Source organism: Choloepus didactylus, chromosome 4 (assembly GCF_015220235.1).
Source record: "Choloepus didactylus isolate mChoDid1 chromosome 4, mChoDid1.pri, whole genome shotgun sequence".
NCBI lineage: Eukaryota > Metazoa > Chordata > Mammalia > Pilosa > Megalonychidae > Choloepus > Choloepus didactylus.
The window spans coordinates 30,252,451-30,273,304 of NC_051310.1; the positions used below are offsets into that span (position 1 = coordinate 30,252,451).

At 38.9% G+C, this 20,854-nt stretch overlaps 1 protein-coding gene across 15 annotated transcripts in view; it reads right to left on the reverse strand.

Annotated features, from left to right (window-relative positions):
- Positions 1–20,854, reverse strand: part of NRXN3 (neurexin 3) — a 1,698,447-nt gene that overhangs the window by 351,037 nt on the left and 1,326,556 nt on the right. For all 15 annotated transcript variants that reach the window (XR_005216274.1, XR_005216275.1, XM_037832161.1 and 12 more), the window contains one exon: positions 20,064–20,245. Coding sequence is in view for 13 of the 15 variants with exons in the window: in XM_037832161.1 (XP_037688089.1) it covers positions 20,064–20,245 (182 nt within the window). In the remaining 2 variants the exon portion in view is untranslated. The remainder of the gene's footprint in view (positions 1–20,063; positions 20,246–20,854) is intronic.

A 20,854-nucleotide genomic window follows, 5' to 3' on the forward strand; every position in this document is an offset into this window, starting at 1 on the left:
CAAACATAGTCATTTCTCAGATGAAAGAGTAGGTTAAGGAAGATGGTAGAATCTATTTGGGAAAGATAGTGATCATTTCCTTTTCTATGTGAAGACACAAACTTCTTGTTGTAAAGGAAGTTTTTATTGTTGCTGCTATTTGTTGCTGTGGTTGTTGTTTTAAATTATCTGTATATGTGGGCAAACCATTATAGGCTCAGATATCATCAACTTTCACAAATCTAGTAAGAGAATTGTTGCTGCACACTTACTATATATGGATAGAAACTTAAGTTTGCAATTGGATCACACTTGTGATTCAATCATTCAAGAAATGTTTATTGAGCTCTTACTATGTGTACAAGGATGGACAGGATCAGGATTCTGTCTTTAAGGGATTTATAGTCTAGCAGAGATATGATTAAGAAAGGAAATTATGACACTTAGATACTGTCTCCAGTATGACAAGTCATCATCCAATATAGAACAGAAATCTTCCCCCACATTAACACGAACCTTGTAAAAAATTTTGTCAAACACAACGTCAACACTTCTTATAATTTTAGGCTTAGTAATTATGTAATCTGCATAACCAATTTCCATCGGAAATTTTGAAGAATGAAGACGCTCTGAGTTTATCTTCTAAACCACCTTCTGATACGATGTTCATGGATGGAGTAGCCATGTTTTATAATCAAAGAAAGCACAGTATTTCATATATTGATATCCATAGACATTCATCTCATGGTGGGGTATAGTTCAGGCTTCATTTGTAAACTAGCTTTCGGACAGCTTCAATCCCTGTCTTTTCTACATATTTGACTCTTTTATATCTGCATAGCTATGTTGAAGACATATCTCATTTGTTCAAATGTTTTTGGATGTTTGCCCAATAGAAGATTTCAGCATGTATCTCTCAAGGAGATATTGTCACCACTGTAGCTCTGCCCACTTCTTTAGGCACTATTCTGGGCTAAAGCCCTTCTGTAAATCTCTAAATCCATTCTGAATGTATGGCTTTCAAGCTTGCAGATCTATTCTCTTGCCTTGAATTGTCTGTTGTACTCATTAATTACCTTTTTGAGGAGAAAGAAAGAAATCTTTCTCCATTTCCCTAAAGCCTGATCCTTTCTTAGGATTCACCAAGAAAAGCAATTATCTTTTTGTGCAGTATTGATTTGTCTGGACATTGCCTCCCAGGGGATCATCCATTTAGTCCTGGAATTTAAAAATCCTCACAATGCCAACCTCCGTGTCACCACCTGAATTAATGTCCATTCCTCATCTGCTGGCAACCCTCCACTGATCAAGTTCACTGTCACATTGAGCTGTTTCACGCTGGCATTTTACTCAGGAAGAGAAACATGCTGGTGCTCATGTTGGGCATGTTTTTTGGCATTTCTTCATTCAGAACCATTTAAGACCTTATGCATTTATTAGCCAACAAATCTCCAAAGTTGAAAGCATGTTCTTTGGGAGGAAGACATGAGGTGATTTAGTGAAGCCTGGCAGAATTTATTTTGTCACAGTACTTCCCATGTATGACTGATAAAAATGAGTCAGAAGACTCTGGCCATTGAAATCCAGACATAATTTTCTGAGGCCTTATATACTTCACCATGCCAATAAGATTCTATGAAAGTGTCACTGATAAGTATATTATAGAAAAAGATACATTAGCATTAAAATGAATATCTCGCAAAATCACTTTGAAAACTGAAAGGACATTGTAGAACAGGGACCTATCAACAAATTCAAATTTTTTGTTGTTGTTGTTTTGTTTTGTTTTTCCTTGACTTATTGGAGAGGAGAAATTAGGTTTGGGATGATTTTATAGCTGGCCAACTGTTTTTCTCAAAACTAACACCCAAACCACAATTTTACTTGAATCTTTTGGAGATTGGACGTACAGGCTGAGAATTCTGGATATGTTGTCTGAGGTGGCCAAGCCAATTTAACTGTTACAACAAAAAAGAGACATGTTCCTAATATGGGCTTTCTAGTTCAGTTGATTACTAACAAGTTCCAAAAATTCATCCATGAGAAGGCGGAGACACTTAGTTCTTATTAGTCTAGTTCATAATTCTTACAAAATGTAATTGCCAGTAGGTTATGTCTACCAGACAATTGATTGTCTCCTGAAATAGAGACATCTATACCCTTAAAATGCTATGAAAATGGTCAGATTTTGGCAGATGCAATGTTTGAACAGAATTAGATTCTTCTTAGTGCTCACATATACTCTCTAACTGAATTTACTATTTACTTAGGAGAGAATAGATTACCCTGCCCCAAAGTACTTATTCTGTGGAAAATTTTGCCACTTGTTTGTCATGATAATTGGCAGAGATAAATACCCACCCCAGCCCACTCTCCCCATCCCTGCCTTTTTTAAGGTGGGAAAAGCTGTACTTTTATAGAGCACATTTATACCTCCTTGGGAAAATTTTGAAGATTCTGCTAGCAGTACATGTCTCAGGATTTTCCCAAGTAAACAGCAATGCTTTCTTCCAAATCCCAAGGCTGGCTTTCTTCCTTGTACATGAGTGGAAAAACTAAGAAAACAATCTTTTGATCTCTTCTGGCTGGTTTTTGGGAAGTGTGCCATAGAATAAAAGGATGTGGAAACTGAGTGCTAAAGGAGCAGTATGTCTACGCATTCAAAAATCCCAGAGAGGAGAAAGAACCAGGGCTTTGGCCTGGGCTGACCTGGATTTATATCTTGTCTCAGCTGTTTGCAAAACGCAGGAACCTTAGTAAGTCACTTTACCTCTGCGAAATTCAGGAAATGAGGAAAATGTTTCTACCTTTCAGATCACTGAGGGTATTACAGAGGGGAAAACAAGGGCATCCACCCATATACATGCTGCTAGCACTCAGTAGATGCTTAATCAATAATAGGAATATTTATTAAGAAAATAGTCACTCCCTTTCAAGAATTTTATTTTTTCTCATGAATTACTGAGTTTGTACTTTGTTTGAGGATTTCTCATGAAAGGAAACTGCTAGATATTTGAATGGGTGCCTAATTGCTCCTTGCAAAGGGACTTTTTCCCTCCCAGGTTAACTACTACCTACATTCCAATCGGCTTCCATAAATGTTCACATTTGTGATTATCTACGTTAATCATGCAAAATTAAGAAAGAGGAAATCCAAAAATGGTTTTAGAAAAAGGTGACTCTGAAAGGAAGTCCTTCACAATTGTTTCTGGGTTATCCTTTGAGTGAAATGAACCACGTGTCTATGGGAGGTGGTTCCAATACCAATGCAGATGCTTAATTATCTGGCTCCACAAATGAGTTCCCTTCTCAGCCTAAAGGGAGGGGTGGCTAGAGGCTTACATTATTGGATTAATGTGTCATTGACCCCAATGGAAACACACAACCAAGGACTCAGAGAACCACTTTCTCTATCCAGTCTATAACCTAAGATCATGAACAAGTTGGAAAGCAAAGAAGAGAAATGTGAGCCATGAACAGCACTGGAGCTGAGATAAATCTCTGAAAGGAAAGTGTGGGAACACCTATGAAGAATATTATTTCATCCTGGTGCAGTCAGCTGACACAACCCCACTTCTCCTTTGGACACTCTTACTGAGCTACCCTGGATGGTTTTTGTGTCCTCTCTCATTGTGCCTACTTTTCCAAAATAATGAAAAACCATTTGGAACCAGGCATGGTTTTGTGCACATTAAATATGCAATCACATTTAATTTTCATAACCTGAAAGGTGTAGACTATAATCATAAGCTATAGATAGAGGAAGTGATGGGCAACTGGTTAGGGCTACCCCAGGAAGAATTGATAGATCTGGAGTTGAAACCCAAATTGTTCTGACTTTGAGATCAAGACATTGTTTAAAAGACACCTTGTTGATTTTCTTCAGGATTCCCCAAAGAGGTCACTCCAAAAGATGAACACTATCTTACAACTCAAAGGAGTCTCTGAATCTACCTCTATCCTCAATGCTTGCAGCAGATGATCTTAGAGCTTTCTTTACTGACAAACGTAAAGATATCAGATGTGAACTTTCTTGGATTTTCTCCTCTTTTCAGAGTTTCCTTTCATTCATCTGATCCTTGCTCTCTTCCTTGCTCTATAGAAAGGATGACCAAGATAAAACTTTCTCCCATTTTCTTCTTTGCCTTCTCTAGCTCTAGCTTGGTTTCAATTTTGTTCATCTCCTTTCCCATGCATTGCCAATCTCTTCCTTTGCACTGGCCCCCTACCTTCCACCTAAAAACATCCTTATGTTTCTCATACTCAAAACACACAACTGTCTCCAACCTAATACCTTGAAAGAGGTGGTATTTGAGGTGAAACCCCTGGGGATAAGTAGGACATAGATACTCCTCATTTTCTCATGTCAAAAAACTAATTGCCACCTACCAAGAAAGTGAAAAGACAACCTATGGAATGGGAGAAAAATAACTGGGAACCACATACTGATAAAGGTTTAACATCCAGAATATAGAAAGGACTGCTTCATCTCAAAACCAAAAAAGACAAATAAGCCAATTAAAAAATGGGCAAAGGATTTGAATAGACATTTCTTTAAAGAAGATATATAAATTCTCAATCTGCATATGAAAAGGTTCTAAGCATCACAGGTTTTCAGGGAAATGTAAATCAAAACCATAATGAGACACCACTTCAAGCCCACTAGAATAGCCATTATTAATATAATAATAATAATAAGTATTGGCTTGGATGCCAAGAAATAGGAAACCTTATATGTTGCTTTTGGCACTGTAGAATGCTACAGCCACTATAGAAATCAGTTTAGCAGTTCCTCAAAAAATTGAAAATAGAATTTCCATATGACCTGGCAATCCCATTCCTTGGTATATACCCAGAAGAACTGAAAGCAGGGGCCTCAAACAGATATTTGTACACCATTGTTTATAGCAGCATTATTCACAATTCCAAAAAATGGATAGAAAATTATCCAGCCATTAAAAGGAATGAAATTCTGATGCATGCTGCAACATGGTCAAACCTTTAAGACATTGTGTTGGGTGAAATAAGCCAGGAACAAAAGACAAATTTTGTATGATCTCACATATATGAAACACTTAGAAGAAGCAAACTTCATAGAGACCAATGGTAGTTTATAGGTTACCAGGGGCAGAATGGGGTAGGGTGGGAAGAGGGAATTATAGCTTAATGGGTAAGTAGTTTCTGTTTGACAAAAAAGTAGGGGTAATGGATGTGGGTGATGGTAGCAAAATATTATGAATATAATTAATACTTCTACATTGTATACTTGAATGTGGTTAGAACGGGAAATTCTGTGCTCTTTATTGGTTACTACAATTAAAAGTTAAAAACAAAAAAAAACAGAAACTTATTGTCATGAATTAAGTGCCTATTACACAAGACCCTATAGCTGTATTATGGTAGAGCTAGGAATAAAACTCGGCTCTAAGGCATCTCGGCCCCAAGCTCTCTTTTGCTGTTCAATACCAATTGACAATCAGTGCCCAAAGGACGACAATTTGAGACGATCTCTTTCGGGTGAAGTCCCCAGCACAAGTTGCCTTTTCTTTTTTCTCTGGCGCATGGAGCCTACCTCAAGCAAGGAACAGAGCTGCCAGTCCCAGGTCCACCGCCCTGCTTAAGATAAGTGACATATCTCTAATTATCGCTTTGCCCAGACATCATAATCCTCCCGCCCAGGTATGAAGGCCCATTAATAACCCTCCAGGGAAGGAGGCAGCATCCCAGATGCCGTCTTGTCACAGGATGGGTTCTCAGATACGGAGTTCCCATAATCAGCACGAACAGGCTGTCTAATGTATCACAACACGCATTGTTTCTCAGCCTCTCACATACAGCCAGAAAGCAAACCCCCTTATCATTTAATAACACTCCCTGATACTGAAAGCTGGAGAAAATAGAAACACTCAAAGGGGGGTGGGAAAAGCTAGTTATGTGCAGAAGCTTTTAAGGCTGTAACAGGCTCTCACAGCACTGAGATATACAGATACCCCTTTACCTCTGCAGCAGTATGCTCGGGCTGGGTAGACGACTGGCAGGATAGAGCTCCCCATGCACAGAAAGGAGCTTCGGGGGAATGAAAACAAAATAAAAATATGGAGTCTGTGTTCCTGCTCAGCCAACCAGGGCATTGAGTCCTTGTTTTCATCTTTAAATGCAGTTTGATATTGGACACTGTGTTGGGAGTGTGTCTTGGGATTCAGGACTGGTTGTGTCATAAGCATATGTGAGCCTCAGTATACATGCTTGTAAATGGGGAGGAAAAAGTCTTTCTCTGTGTTGAACAAGGGCACAAATGAAATGCAGTCATATGGGGGGAGGTACTTTAAGCCTTTAGGAGGAAATGTCATAAAATAATAATGATAACAGCCCACATTTAAAGGGTCCTTACAATGGGTCAGGCAGTGTGCAGAGGGCTTTATAGGTATCACCTTGTTTAATCATCACATCAACCCATATGGAAGCTTGTTATTCTCAATTTCACAGATGTGGAAACTGAGGCGTAGAAAAGCTAAGGAACTTGCCTAGAGTTACAGAGCTGTTAACTGACCGAGTCAGGATTTGAAGCCAGGAAGTCTGGCTCCAGAGCAGGTTAAAGAGGTCTATTCATTCAGAAGCTTTGTATTTAAGATGGGAGGGGCGGGGGGAGGGAGAAAGGAGGGGAGGGAGGGAGGGTAGCTGTGAGAAGAACTTAGCAGGGGGGAGCATGAGAGAGATTACTCAGGCAATGGTTCCCCATTAAGAAAACCTATCAATTCACCCTCCCTCTCCATCATCCAGGAGCTCAGACCCCACTTTCCTCACACTCCAGCTGAAACAAAACACCTGGTCTCTTCTAAGTCTCTTAGAAACAGTATTAGGAGGCTTGTGTTTGACTCCCCAGCTTTCTCATTAACAAATTCTGTGATCTTATGCAGATAAGTCTCTGGGCCTCCATGTCTTCATCTTTAAAATGAGTTTTTTTTTCATGCATATTCTTTTTTTTTTCTTTTATTTTTTTCATTAGGGAAGTTGTATGTTTACAGAAAAGTCATGCATAAAATACAGAATTCTTACATACTACACTATTATTAACACCTTGCATTAATATGGTACCTTTGTTACAATTCATGAAAGAGCATTTTTATAATTATAGTATCAACTATAGTCCATTGTTTACAGTAGGGCTCATTGTTTCTGTTGTAAGTCTTGTTTGTTTGTTTGTTTAATTTTTTATATTACTCACATATATACAACCTAAAATTTTCCCTTTCATCCACATTCAAATATTTAATTCAGTGCTGTTAACTATGTTCACAAAGTTGTACTATCACCACCATCCACTACCACAACTTTGCAATTAACCCAAACAGAAACTCCCCATTCCCTACCCCGCCCCATCCCCAGGTAACCTATATTCTAGATTCTGACTCTGTGAGTTTGCTTGTACTAATTATTTCATATCAGTGAGATTACACAATATTTGCCCTTTTTGTATGGCTTATTTCACTTGACATGATGTCTTCATGGTTATTCTTTTAGGTGCCCTCCAGCATTTAAGTGCTCATTCTGGGATTCCCATTGGGAACTGCTCACTCCACACCACGGGGATCTCACCAGGCCGCAGGGGTGGACCCCTCAGGGGCTGCCAAGGTAGATCCACTGGGGTAGTGGGGAAAAATATTGAAACCTCTATTCATCTTACCTTTTTTCACCTTACCTTTTTGTTATATGTTTATAATGTACATGTATGTATTACATAAGTATATTTATAAATAGTGTGTGTTAATGATGTTTTCCAGCATGCATGGACAATCAAAAATGTTTGACAACCACGGCACCAGAGGGCCAACATGGGCCTTTGCTCTTTGCAGTGCCCCCCAGAGGCTATATTCAAAGTGCCTCATTGACTTACATCAACTGGAACTTACAGGTAGTCCAAGGTGGTTCACGTTGCAATTTGATTTTTTTATTCTGAAAATTAAATCTTTAATGCTGCCTTAATTTTAAATCACAAAGATAGGAGCAACAACAACAATAACATTGGTTTGAAAGTTTGTGTACTATGAAAAAAATTCATCTTATTACACAACCGTATTTGAAGCCCATCTTTTTATAGAAAATCTTACTCTAAAGGTCACGTTAAAGCAGATAATGGAAGAAAAAAGTTCTCTCTCAGAAAATATCGTTGTTTTCCCTTAAGCTTCCAGGATTATTCTAACAACAGTATGTTAAAATATAGGGGAGCATGTTGACAGTGCCCTACTGTTTTGTCTATTTTTTCTTAGTCACAAAATAGATTAAGTTCAATTTTGAGGTAATTCTCCCCCTCGATTTCTCTCTAAAATCAGATACTGGGAGTAATACCTGGGATATAATGTGCTATTCTGACCTCCCTAGTTTTGGGAGGCTATTGAAATATCAGAGAAGCTACAAAGATAGGCACAAAAAAAGGAATGCTACAAAGGCTAGAAGATAAAACATATGAGGAGGGATGGTGAGAGCTAAATTTGTAAAGTCTGGCAAAGCAATGACTCCAGGGTACTTGATCACAACCTATAAATACCTTCAAGGTAACAATATAATTGAAAGGAAAGAATTATTCATAGTCTCAGAAGATGATATGACTTAAAGCAATGGCCTGAAGCAATGGAAGAAAAAGTTTAGGTAAAATTGTCAGGAGAGGGCAGGAAAGTGGAAAGAAATTCTTTACTATCTGAGGAACGGAACAGGCAAAGCAACTCCCAGAGGAAGCATTTGAAGCACTCTTGATAGAGACAGCCCAAAGCCCTTGAGTAAGAAACAGGGATTAATAATTGTATTCCTCAGTGATGTATCGCCTTTGACTCTTGTCAGAATCCAGAGCTCTTGGATGCACTTCTGAAAGATGGCGCTCCTCAGAGAAGCTCTAAGTAATAAGAGGTTTATGTTAATCTTTCTAATTAGAGGGGAGTGGTCAAAAGAAAACTTGACACACCAAAATCATATAATTATGAATTTAAAATACAGAAAAAATATTGTTTTATACATATTATATTAATGTCATATTTTAGGAAAGATACTCAATGATTTCCAGAAAAAAATAATAAAATGCTAATCTATAAATGCATTGAATAAAGTCTGTATTCAATATGAACTTCCTTACTAGAGCACAAAAAAGTTGAACCACTGAGTTAAAATCATTAAATGTTATGCTACATAACAAATTATATATATGTATATGCATATGGGAGCCTAAAATATTTCTGAGGAGGCAAATGTTTACCCTTAGTAGAATAATGTAAAAGACAACTTCTAAGCTCTTCTAAATTAAGAACTATGTCTATGAAAACATTTGAAAACACTGTTTGCATATAATATGCAAAGGTATGATTTAAAACATGACTTTTCTGTGAGAGAAGTCACAAAATCAAATGCCTGCAGGGGTCGGGTAAGGAGGAGACAAATGAAGAAGTTCTATGATGGAAGTGGTGGAGATTGGGGTCACGCACATAAAAATGGCATCTACTCCTTGTCTCTAGCTGACTGATCAGTATTCTTACTGATCCAGCATTGTCCAATCTTCCAATTTTTAAAATAGAAGTGGGAAATCTAAATTTGTAAATGAGATATCTGAATTTTAAAACATTTATGTGTTGGATGAGGCCCAAGGGATATTAGCTCAATACGCCCTCTAAGCATGATCAGAACTAAGTGAAAGAATTGGGATAACTGGCAGTATCAACAAACACCAAGGAGAGAAAAGGAAGAAAAGACTTCAGTTTTGCTCCTTTTGGTCCAGTTAATCTAGGAAGGAAGGATGTACTGGAGCAAATGGAATAGCTCAATTTTAGATTCCCTCACTCACCTGCCCTGCATGAGCTCAGGAATCTAAGTTTGCTGAACTGGTACATGGCCAGGGGGGAGGGCACAGCTGCTCTTGGCCTTGCAGGTGGTCATCAGGAGCAGCAGAAAGTGCCCTAAGAGGGAATCAAGTCCTGAACTGCTCTAAAGACAGAAGCAAACAGAACTGTATTAGCAACTGTGACTTCCAATGGACACCCATAGTGACTTAGCGGAGTTTGTTTCCAAAAGGAGGTAGGTGAAAAGCAGCAGGTAGGCTTTCAAATTCTAGCAATTCTCTTTCCCAGTTTACAAGGTGGCTTTTGGTGGTTGGCAAGAGTTTGAGTTCACAGAACAAACTGTTGTTCTGTTTAGGCTTTTAAAAAAACATACATATATATATATAATTTTTTTCCCACCGTGTGAAATGAACTGTTCTGTGCCAATCCTGTGATCTTGGCCTCTGCAGCACAGAGATGTCACAATGCACACAAAGCCTATGACCAGCTTATGTCACGAACAACCACAGGCATGACACTTGGAGTCAAGCCTCACCGATTTTCCATATCAGTTGTGATCTTGGAGAGAGATGTAACAGTTCAGTTTACATGCCTCAAAGAGAAGTTTGCAGGTTTATACCATAGGAGGATTCTTTATTAATATTGATATTTGTTAATACCAAATATACCAGAGACTTATTCACTTTTAACGAAGAAGCAATCTGTGGAAAAAGAGAAAACATTTCCATCATGCCTCCTCTATTCTCTCATACCCATTATGCAAAGTGGGTGTTTTTTCCCTCTTTCTCAAAAATTGATAGTATTTTATAAAGAGAGAGCTAATGTGAAGTTCCCAGTAGTTCCACAAACAGATCTGTTATGATATAGTTGACATTTAATTTTGTGAGACTTATCTAACTGCTTTTTGGAGAACATTGTAAAATATCATTCTTTGAATATCTGCAAAGACCTGGCTCAAATAAAAGACTGAGATATACAGAAATGAAAGAAAGAGACTTTGGTGGTTTCCACCTAGAGCTTACTTACTAGGTCTGTGTTTCAGTCCAATGTTTGCATGTGTTTAATGCACACACCCAGCTTAAAGGAGGAAACACGCATTCTGTGTTTTGCAGTGTTTTGGGTGTGAATCAAAGGGAAGCATGTGGTTTCAGTCTGTTTCTTGCAGCATTCAGTTAAGTAAAGGGAAAGCCTAATTTGTACTGGTACCATCACCACAGGGTGTGATCTTGTAAATAAATGACTGGGGGAAGAAAGTGGTAGGTCAGTATATAGACAAGACAGTCGAGGCAGGCTTGGAAAGTACACTGGATGTGGTGCAGTCCACCTGCCAGGGAGAGTTGGGTTTTCATTTGGTTGATTTTGGCTTTTGTCTTTTTTCCCTCAGTTAGTGCTTTTTGGAAGCCTACAGCAATTTGCTGTCTGTGAAATAGAGATAGATGTTCAGAAGCCACTCTGCACAATTACAAAATGAAACAAAAGAAATGGCCATAGTCATTTCAAAGAAAAAGGAACAAAATATTGAAGGTGAAGATGTCACTCTTTCCTGTTTTATGTCGGTGTTGGGGCAGGGGGCAGGTGGGGCAAAGGGGTCAAAAAACTCGAGTGATCATTAACGTGTGAGTAGCAGAACCCCAGCTAGTGAAAGGGCCATCTGTTCCCTTTCCTTTTTTAAGATTATTAGAGTAAGAGAGATTCATATTGAAATCTGGGAAACAGAGAAAAATACAAAGTGGAAATAAAACTCTGTTAATTATTTAATTAATTTAATATCTATGACATCACCTTTACACAAAGTTCCGCAGATCTCAGGTCCTGACTGCTTGTACCCATGAAGGACCGTCCCCTCCCCACCTAGAAAGTAAGCAACTTGGAGTAAGGGAATTCATTCATCTTCACACTCATAATCCCAGTGTTTAGATCTCTGCCCAACACATAGTAGGAGCTGGTTGAAGAAATAAATGAATAAATTGCTTTTCACTAATGCAGGTTTCTAATCTCTGCTAGCCTTGCTAATAAGAAATTGGGGATTATATTGCTCTCACCTGTTGTTTCCCTAAAGCTGAATTTGTCATGTTATGCTTCCTGCTATATGTTCCTGTACCTATTCCTAATTATACCTCAGGGAAATGCTTGTCTTTCTTTAAAAAGTAGCTGTTCTTTGTGGATAATCATAGTGACCCTCATCAATTGTACATTCACAGTGCTCTGGAAAACTACGTCATTCACATATTGTACCATTTTCCCCTTTCAAGCTTTCATATGGAATTTAGGCTTTGATGTTAAGCCATGCAAGAAAACAGCTCCAGGATTGCTGATCTGAGCAGCAAACATAAAAGCCTGCTAACCTTAAGAATTAGGCATCAAGTCAGGAGCAAATTAAACAGGCTCTGCTCCCACTTCAGTAAGTGTGATTTCTAGTGTGAAGGTCTACTTTTGAGTTTTTACTATACTCTGCCAGTAGACATTAGAAGCTAGCAGAGCAGGGCTGACAGTTTGGGGCTGCCATGAAGATGCTCTTATCTGATTTTAAACTAGAAACAGAGAAAATTAAATACTGACTGCAGAGAGATGAAATGTCCTTCTGTGTTATTTGAGATCATTTATGGTTTTCAGGCAAGTGTACTTGAAGACTTTTAATATGACATTTATCATATTCTGAAATATGAGAATGCATTTATCCAATAATCACTGCTCAGGTACACTGAATTTGAAAGGATTTTTGTTCACTTTGGAAAACAAGGCTACTCTGAACCTCTCAGTCTACGTATGACACTCAATACCTCAGATTAGTTCCCAAGCCCAGCTTTTCAATATGCCAAAATACTGGAGCCCATCACTCTATTTCTGTTTACCATTAACAGTGTAAATTTTTTTAAAAAATCACAGGACCTGCTAAGTTTGCCATATCAGACTTCAATATTGAATAAGTTATTACCAAAAGCAGTGATATATATATATCATTATTAATATTGTGATATTAATATATCATTATATATTATATATATATATATCACACACACACGTATACATATATATGACATCAGAATTAAACACACTAATATTTCAGTCCTCTTTCATTCCTTTAACACCTTCAACAAATGTTTACTTAATCTTCTGGGCCTTAATGTCTTTTCTTTTCTTTTCTTTTTAGGCTTCTTTTTTTTTAATTAGATAAATTGTAGGTTTACAGAAAAATATCCATAAAATTCAGAATTCCCACATACTGCCCTATTATTAACACCTTGCATTAGTGGGATACATTAGCTGCAATGCATGAAAGAACATTATAATTGTACTATTAACTATAGCCCTGAGTCTTAATGTCTTAATCTCTACAATAGAGGTAAAACAACCAAATTCACAATATACACGAACAGTCTAGGACACTGTCTGGATAATAAGTTAAACAGCAAATGCAGAAACGATTACAAAAATATTCATGTCATCAGAATATAGGTTTGTAGTCATGAAAAGTCACCTTGCATAGTTTATTTCCAAAAGGGTTCAGTGATGTAAGTACTGCAGTTTGCACTTAAGAAAGGACTGAGATAATGTTATGACCATAAGTAATATTAAGGTAATGATAAGGGTAATCAGGTTCCATGCCTCAATGCACACAATCACTGGGAAAAAGCAGAGGGGAAGGCTGCTTCTCTTTGGGCATCTCCACAGGTAGGAGATTTGTTTTCCAGGGAAATGCAGCATGACCTTAAATCTACAGCTGTCCTCCTCAAAGTTAAGCTCCAAGGGGTCAGATGCAAAGTCTGGGGATGCACATCAGATAAGAACATCATTTGAGGACCAAAGGCAATTCATGGCATTTGGTAGCTGGGCCATCCCATCTTGGCTCTGATCTGCTAGTTACCTGGCTGCTAATCCTTGAAAACTGTGGCCACTTTAGCATCTCTTACTCCTCATTACCAGGTCTCCAGTCATAATATCCTAGGCACCCAGGGTTTTGCAGAGTGGTAAGCATAACAATATTATTATGGAAAACAATCTTTTTTTTTTTTGTAGATTCTCCAGTGGTGACAGGACACACTCACGTGCGTTCTTTCTTTTGATCTCCCCACACTTCTATGAGGTTGGCAGAGAGATCTGTATCTCTTCAGATGACATGGGATAACTGCTAGTTGGTGGCAGAGCTAGGACCAGAGCCTGAGACTTCTGGCTCTGTGTTACTAATACCCATGACAACCACCAAAGGAAGAAACCCAGAATGGCTGGCAAGAGGACTGGAATGACAGCAGTTATATGCAGTAATACGTACCAATAAAGATGAAGATGACAGTCCCACAAACTGATTTCAAATGAATGAAGCTGTGACTAAAAGATGTGGAAAAATAGCTCTAGTACTGCTTGTGCTTGAAAACCTCTCTCAATCGTTTTGATTTCTGTGAAACTTCATTATCTAGGTTTCTCCTGACCCCACTAGCCTTTCTTTTTAGCTTCCTTCTCTTTTCTCCTTCGTCTTGTAAATGTGTGCATACATTTCCCAAGTTCCTACCCCTTTATCTTCCTTATGTCCAAATATTTTCCCAGGGGATCTTCACAATCCTTAATACAAATCCTTAATTTTTCTACTTGGTCATCACCAGGCCAAGAATTCTCAAGTCCTAGTTATAGCCCATATCTCTGCTCTGAGTTCCTCATAAAGTTCCAACTGGAAATCTCCACAGGCTATCTCTTGGATGCCTCATGTTTTGCATTACCAAAGAAAGCTCTTACTTTATTTTAAAACCTGATCTTCTTACTTCTCCTATTTTGCTGTTTTTGTTTTGTGTTGTTGTTAGTGAAATAATAACTTCTCCAGTCTAGGCATTTCTCACTTCACTTCTTTTCCATCTAATCGCAGTGCCAATCTGTAATGCACAGCTTTCTGTGGGAAATGAAATTGCAGCTGTTGGACAACTTTGTTGTTTTCTTGTTCTTGCCCTCTTTACTTCCATCATCAGACTCAGAAATGCCAACTTCCCTCCATACTCCTCTGGAGATTCCCTAAATACAAATCCAGTTCTGCCACTGGCCAAATCCAGAGACAAATCTAAACTAACAGCAAACTAATGCCACTGAGGACTAACCCAGCAGATATTGGTGGTTTACTTTAAATACTCCTTACAGAGACAGCCCAAATGAAGCATCAAGTTCAGTAATTTATAGATGCAATAGATGTGAGGAATAGACCATGTATCATAATTCAGCTGTACTCCTGTTTATGCTCCAGGAATTTCTTTGAATGTTGCAAACTACAGAAAAACAATTCTGAACAAACCAGACAATAAATAACTGATTTCTCCAAACATGACACTGAGAGAATATTTCCAGTCTTTTTTTTTTTTTTTTTTTTTGAGTAGAATCCATTGTCATTCTGGAGATTTTGGAAGGAGAACACATTGCCATTGCAATAAGTGGGTCAGTTTACCTAACAGCCCTTTATCTTCTCCTATCTTTTTTTCATGTAGAAATCTGCATTATAAGTCAGGGGGAGGGTATAGATTTTTGTCAAACAAAACAGATGCCCCGATACATAAATTCCCACTGTTCCTGAAAGGCTCATAATTAAAAAATGAATCCAAGAGGATTTGCTGTAAATTACACACAGGGAGAAAGAAATTAATAGGATGTCTTTTTTACACCCAGTATTAACTCATAAAGAGAAGCTAATTGTTGCCCAGTTCCCCTGACCTTCTATTTTGTAAGGGGTGAAAGCAGGTTGTCAAGAGTTTCAGATAGCAATAGCAAGCACTTCACGGTAATCCTTTCACTGGTCCTATTCAATCTTTTCCCTATTGTATAAATGAAGGTGAGTGTAACATGACACAGCTTCGTAGAGTTTAGATGTGGGGTCAATAGGCAGATGTCACTCACAAGTAATAACGGCTTCTCTCCAAATATTAAGCAGATTAATTTCTCAACAATAGATTTCAACAGAGGGAAACATGTATTTAAAATAGTAATTTTAAAAATCTTCTGCTCTAAGACACCCTCCCTCCATAGTAACTTCATTTCATGCACACATACGTTGTTGAGTATTTTTCTATCTTTATCAAACACATTTCATTTGTGATTTCATTAATATCATGATGAATAATTGACACAGAAGGCACTGTATCATGGAACTATGAATAAAAAAGTTAGCTAATTTAAAGCAAACTATCCCTAAATTAGTTTTATCCCTTAGCCTTTTTTGTTTTGTTTTGTTTTGTTTAAAGATCAAATTCTTACCTTGTTCAACTTTTACTGTCAAAACCTACTTAACTTCCTGAGGCCCGGGATGAGGGGGAAGGTATTAGATTTAGAAAGGACCACGAAAAGAAAGAAAATCCTCTGTCCCCTTGGCCAGGATAACAGGTCATCTAAGCAAATTGTGAAATAGGAAAATATTTGTCTGTAGCACCTACCCACCTCCATTTTTGTGTCCCTTTTATGTGCCAGTTCTTTACCCTGGACACCAATGCCTGCATTCTGGCTGAGCCTCTCCATCCACATCTGCAACACCCCAAAATGTTGTATGTCCCCAAATTAACCATGCCCATTTCTTCTCCTTTCTCCCTAACCCTCCAATCAAAACCCAAATTCTGTCAGAGCACCTGACTTTAGCCTGGTATGAGAAGGATCACAACAAGACTGAGAAACTAACCAGTTTTTGATCCAAAGGCCTCCAGTGGAAGAGGAGTTTAAGAAGACACCTATATTCCTTAAAAAGTTTTTTATGTGTTTTGTGTGCTTACTTTTACGGTAAGTTCCAGCATTTGAGGGAGGCTCATGTATAGCCTAGAGCAGGAGTGATACATGTGCCACACACATCCACAAAGCCCCACGTCTACACATGTGGCAGACCTGAGTAGCAGAAGCCAGAGCTCCTACCTGCTGGGTTTGTTTGCTGCCCTCACTAACCTTCCCAAGGTGAAGCTTGGAGCATAGCCTCCAGGCAGTGAGAGCTGACAGGATGATGAAGCCAGTGTGCCATTCCTGCTCTGCAGACTCCATGGCAGGCAGATCTATTCTAGAGCTTGTGGGTGCTCACCGCAGGATGAGATTCCCTGGTGTTCTTGGAAGAGCATTTTCTCCTCCTTCAAAGAAGTTATCTTGGGGGAAAAATGGCTGCTCAAAATGCTTCAGAAATTATTAGGAATTGCCTTCAGCACCAACATATGAAACACAAATTCTCTCATATATGGGGATGACTTCAGAGTTTAGACTTTGTTTTTCACCAAGTTCACTAGTGTGACCACCAATCAGAAGTTTGGCCACCAATCAGAAGTAATGCCCAAGTACTTCTGCTGTCTCTAAAATTAACACTGACACTCAAAGAATGAACTCTGCCAACCTGTGGCCCTCAGTGAAGCACACCTGCAGGCAAATCTCTGCCCTCTTCCTTTCTTTCCCATCTCTGGGATTTAGCCTGCTTTCATCTCCTCCTCATGACTGTCATCACTTTTTCTTTCTTTTTTTTTTTTCCCCAGTAGGTTTCTCTTCTAGGCGAACTGCAAGGTGGAATGAAATCTTTTGCCTTCCACCCAACCCCCTCCACTTAATGGCCTGCAAGTTCTTTTTGAGTAATTTTTGTTATTAAAGGGAAACAATGCATTGAACAAACAGTTTTACAGATTGTAAAAGTTTTATAAAAGTAAGAAGCATTCATGGCTTTTTTTTCCTGATCCATCTACTTAAATGTCTGAAAATAGAGATTGGTTTCATAATGAAGCCTTTTGGTCTTCTTGCTTGAATCCCTTTATATCTGGGTGTAGTAGGGAACCTGCCCTCCTCCAGCCCTCGTCTCAGTGTAGACATCAGAGATAATCCATCAGAGATAAACCAGAGACAAAAATGGTTCCAAATTACTAACCAATGAAGTAGTTCCATGCTCAAGAGGCCATAGACATGTCAAGTACACTCTAGACAGGTATAGTTTCTCCACATTTTAGGGGCTGTTTATCTTTCCTCTAAACAGTTCAGATGCTATCATTTCCTTACTCTAGCTCTGAAAGATAATCTATTGGGAGTTCTCAGAAGGTTTAAGCAATGGAAGCATCACTGTAATAAGTGCACAATATTTCAAAGGAACTCTATACACATTTTGATATAAAATTTATGGTATTTTTGCTTTGAAGAAAGAAAGCAACATCATATTATGTCCAAACCCAATATGTATGCTTATATACAGCATACACACCAATGGATATAAACAAATGTATATTGCTTGAACCTCAAAATATGTTTACTTGCACTTTACAAAGATACAAAAGAAATGATGAAACTTCATAAACACATAATGCAATATACTAGAATGTTCCAGTTCCTCCCAGAAGTTTCTAGAATCCTCATATAAATTCTGTAAAAACATGCTGTCAATTTTAAGCAATCTGTCAGAAAATAAGAAGACCTCTGTCTTAAAAGTGGTGATGTTCTACACAGTACAGATGGGTAGAAGTGGATAAACTGGTAGCACATTATCCAACTCAAAAAGATGCTCACAGCTGCCCCAAATTATATTTTTTTCTTAGTAAGTCACACTGAACAACAATAACAACAAAGATAAATCACCATGAAAATGCAAGTGAGCTGGTAATAATAGCCTAGTTATAGCTGCCATGAAATAGCCATTAAATTATATGCAGTATAAATCTCAGTTTTGTAAATTATGGAGGTTCTTAGAGGCCAAATAAAGATAAACTGAACTATGGCTGCCTTTGTCTTTGCTTCTTTGCATGGGTTTTAAAATACTTAAGTTCAGGTTGGTAGTACCATTTGGTTCCTGCAGCATCTGAGAAAGAAATTCTATTTAAGACCACGCTTCCCCATTTTGAAGGTGATCATTTCTAACCAGTCACTCCCTGGGCTTCTAAGCAGTTTGCCCTCTTCCAGCTCACCCCTGAGACCAGATAGTTTTCAGCTCAAGCCAGGAAGGCTGAAGAGCAGCTACTAGAGATGGGCACTGCCAGGGGGGCCAAGTTTGCTGCTTGTGGTTCCAGCCAGCCGTCTCCAACTCTGGAGACCAGCAATGCAATCTTTCCCTCTGCTTCCCTCAGAAGACCTGCACATTAGCAAACCCTGATTCAGAGATTCCCGGTAAATGTTCCTTTTCCTCCTTTTTGCAAGTTGGTGGTAATCCCAAGTTGGTCTTTTCTCTTAAGTGCTTTCTCCCCCTGCTATTTAAACTGAATTCTTATTGCTCCAAATTAAATCCATTCTTTCTATCCTTGTCATGGCTAACTAATGAGAACAATTCCTCTCTTTGCTCTTGGTAGCTGCACTTTGGGTACTTATGGATGAGAATCATTTCTTTCTTTAGCTTACTTTCTTTCCTGCAGAATGCACAGGTGATAAAATGGGTTAATTGTTGCTATAAAAATATTTTCTAGCCTCATAACAAAGTAATTTTTTCTTCCAAATCATTTTAATTTCCTAGAATTGCACTGTGTTCTTATGATCTGCAGTGGCTCAGTGACTATGGGGAAAGTCCTGTCGGGCTTATGTGTACAAATCCTAAAGTAAAATGTCGGATACACAATACAAAGGAATATAACAACTCTTGGTCAGTGTGAAACGTTTTTGTTTGTTTCTTTTGTCCTGGCCTACCTGGCCTCAAATTTCATCACATAATCTTTATACTTGTACAGTGAAGTTTGCAGCACTAGGCAGAGAATACCAAGTATGAATTGCAGCCTGTTTTATTGACATGTGGTCATATCTATTGTTTTAAATATCTTGTCTACAGATGCTTTCATGTTATAAGGGCAGAGCTGGGTAGTGGCAGCCCAAAGTCCATATGGCCCTCAAAGCTCCAAATATTTACAATTTGACCCATTACAGTAAAAGTTTGCTGACCCCCAACCTAGGAAATTTTCAACATTCAAGTTGAGTTTGCTACTTACACCAGATTAAGAGGAACCACACCAGGTAGCTCTCTTATTTACACCTAAGCAGTCTGCGAAATGATTCACCAGAGGCGCAGCTACACAGCTGGAGAAGGAGTCTGGAAGGGAAGAATTCCTTTTCCTCTCTGTATACACAGGATGGAGGGGAGTTTTTATTTTTAATTCCTTAGGCATCCTTTGGGCAATGTGGTTCACATCCAAAGGGAAGAATGAGGCTTAACACAGCAGACCATCCCCAGGCTATGGCACCAACACACTCGGGCAGTTTTCATAAGCCTGTGAACCTTTGCATGTTATCCGGAATGGTTTACTACAATTATCTGGCTCAACAACTCAGGCTGCTGGGAAGATAAGGGAATGCAGGCCAAGGCCTGGTACTCACTATGTGAAGCTGCAGGAAGTCACCGAGGCCTGGGGCACTGTCGATGCGCACCAAAATGCCATCCTTGACCGTGGTGCTAAAGCCCACAGCCAGGCGGTCAGAGCGCGTGCTGGGCCTGTCGTTGGCCGGCCAGGTGTAGAGGATGAGGCCTCCGCTTTTCCCAAAGATGTACGTAGCGCCAGCTGCAAGAGGCAAGAGAGAAGGAGACATCAGGGCACTGTATTGTGAATTGCCAGCTGTAGCTAAACTGCCGAGACTCTGCACAGAACAGCTGCGGAGAGGAAACGCTCCCCACGTGAAAAGTGTTTGGTTGCCGAGAATGATGGTGCCCATAGCCTCAGAAGGTGGCTGTCACCCTAAATTAGAGATGCAGGCAAAGTGTATTAATAACAAAGCAGATGTTAGTGGGAGAGTCTTAACATCTTCAGTTCCTGCTGCATAATGGTAGAAGGCAAATGGCATGCCATGTCTGAGATCTTGTGCACATTGTGACAAATGCTCAGCCTTCTTCAACAGCTGAATTTATTCTCTCTCAGCTCATATAGGCATGAAATAGGGAACAAGTCCCCCGATCTCTTAGCTATCAGCATATTCTGGTCGGGGGAGCAGGTTACCAGTTCTGGGGTGCCTCTCATAACTGAATGTAAGGTGGGGGTCCATTTCTTTCATGCCTATGCCTTCCGCCACCCCTAGAGAAAAGAAAGGTGTGGCCACAGAAAAGCAAGTTATATGGCTAAAAGCATTTGCCTATTTCACAAAAGTGACAAAAATTAATCCTATAATAAAAGTGC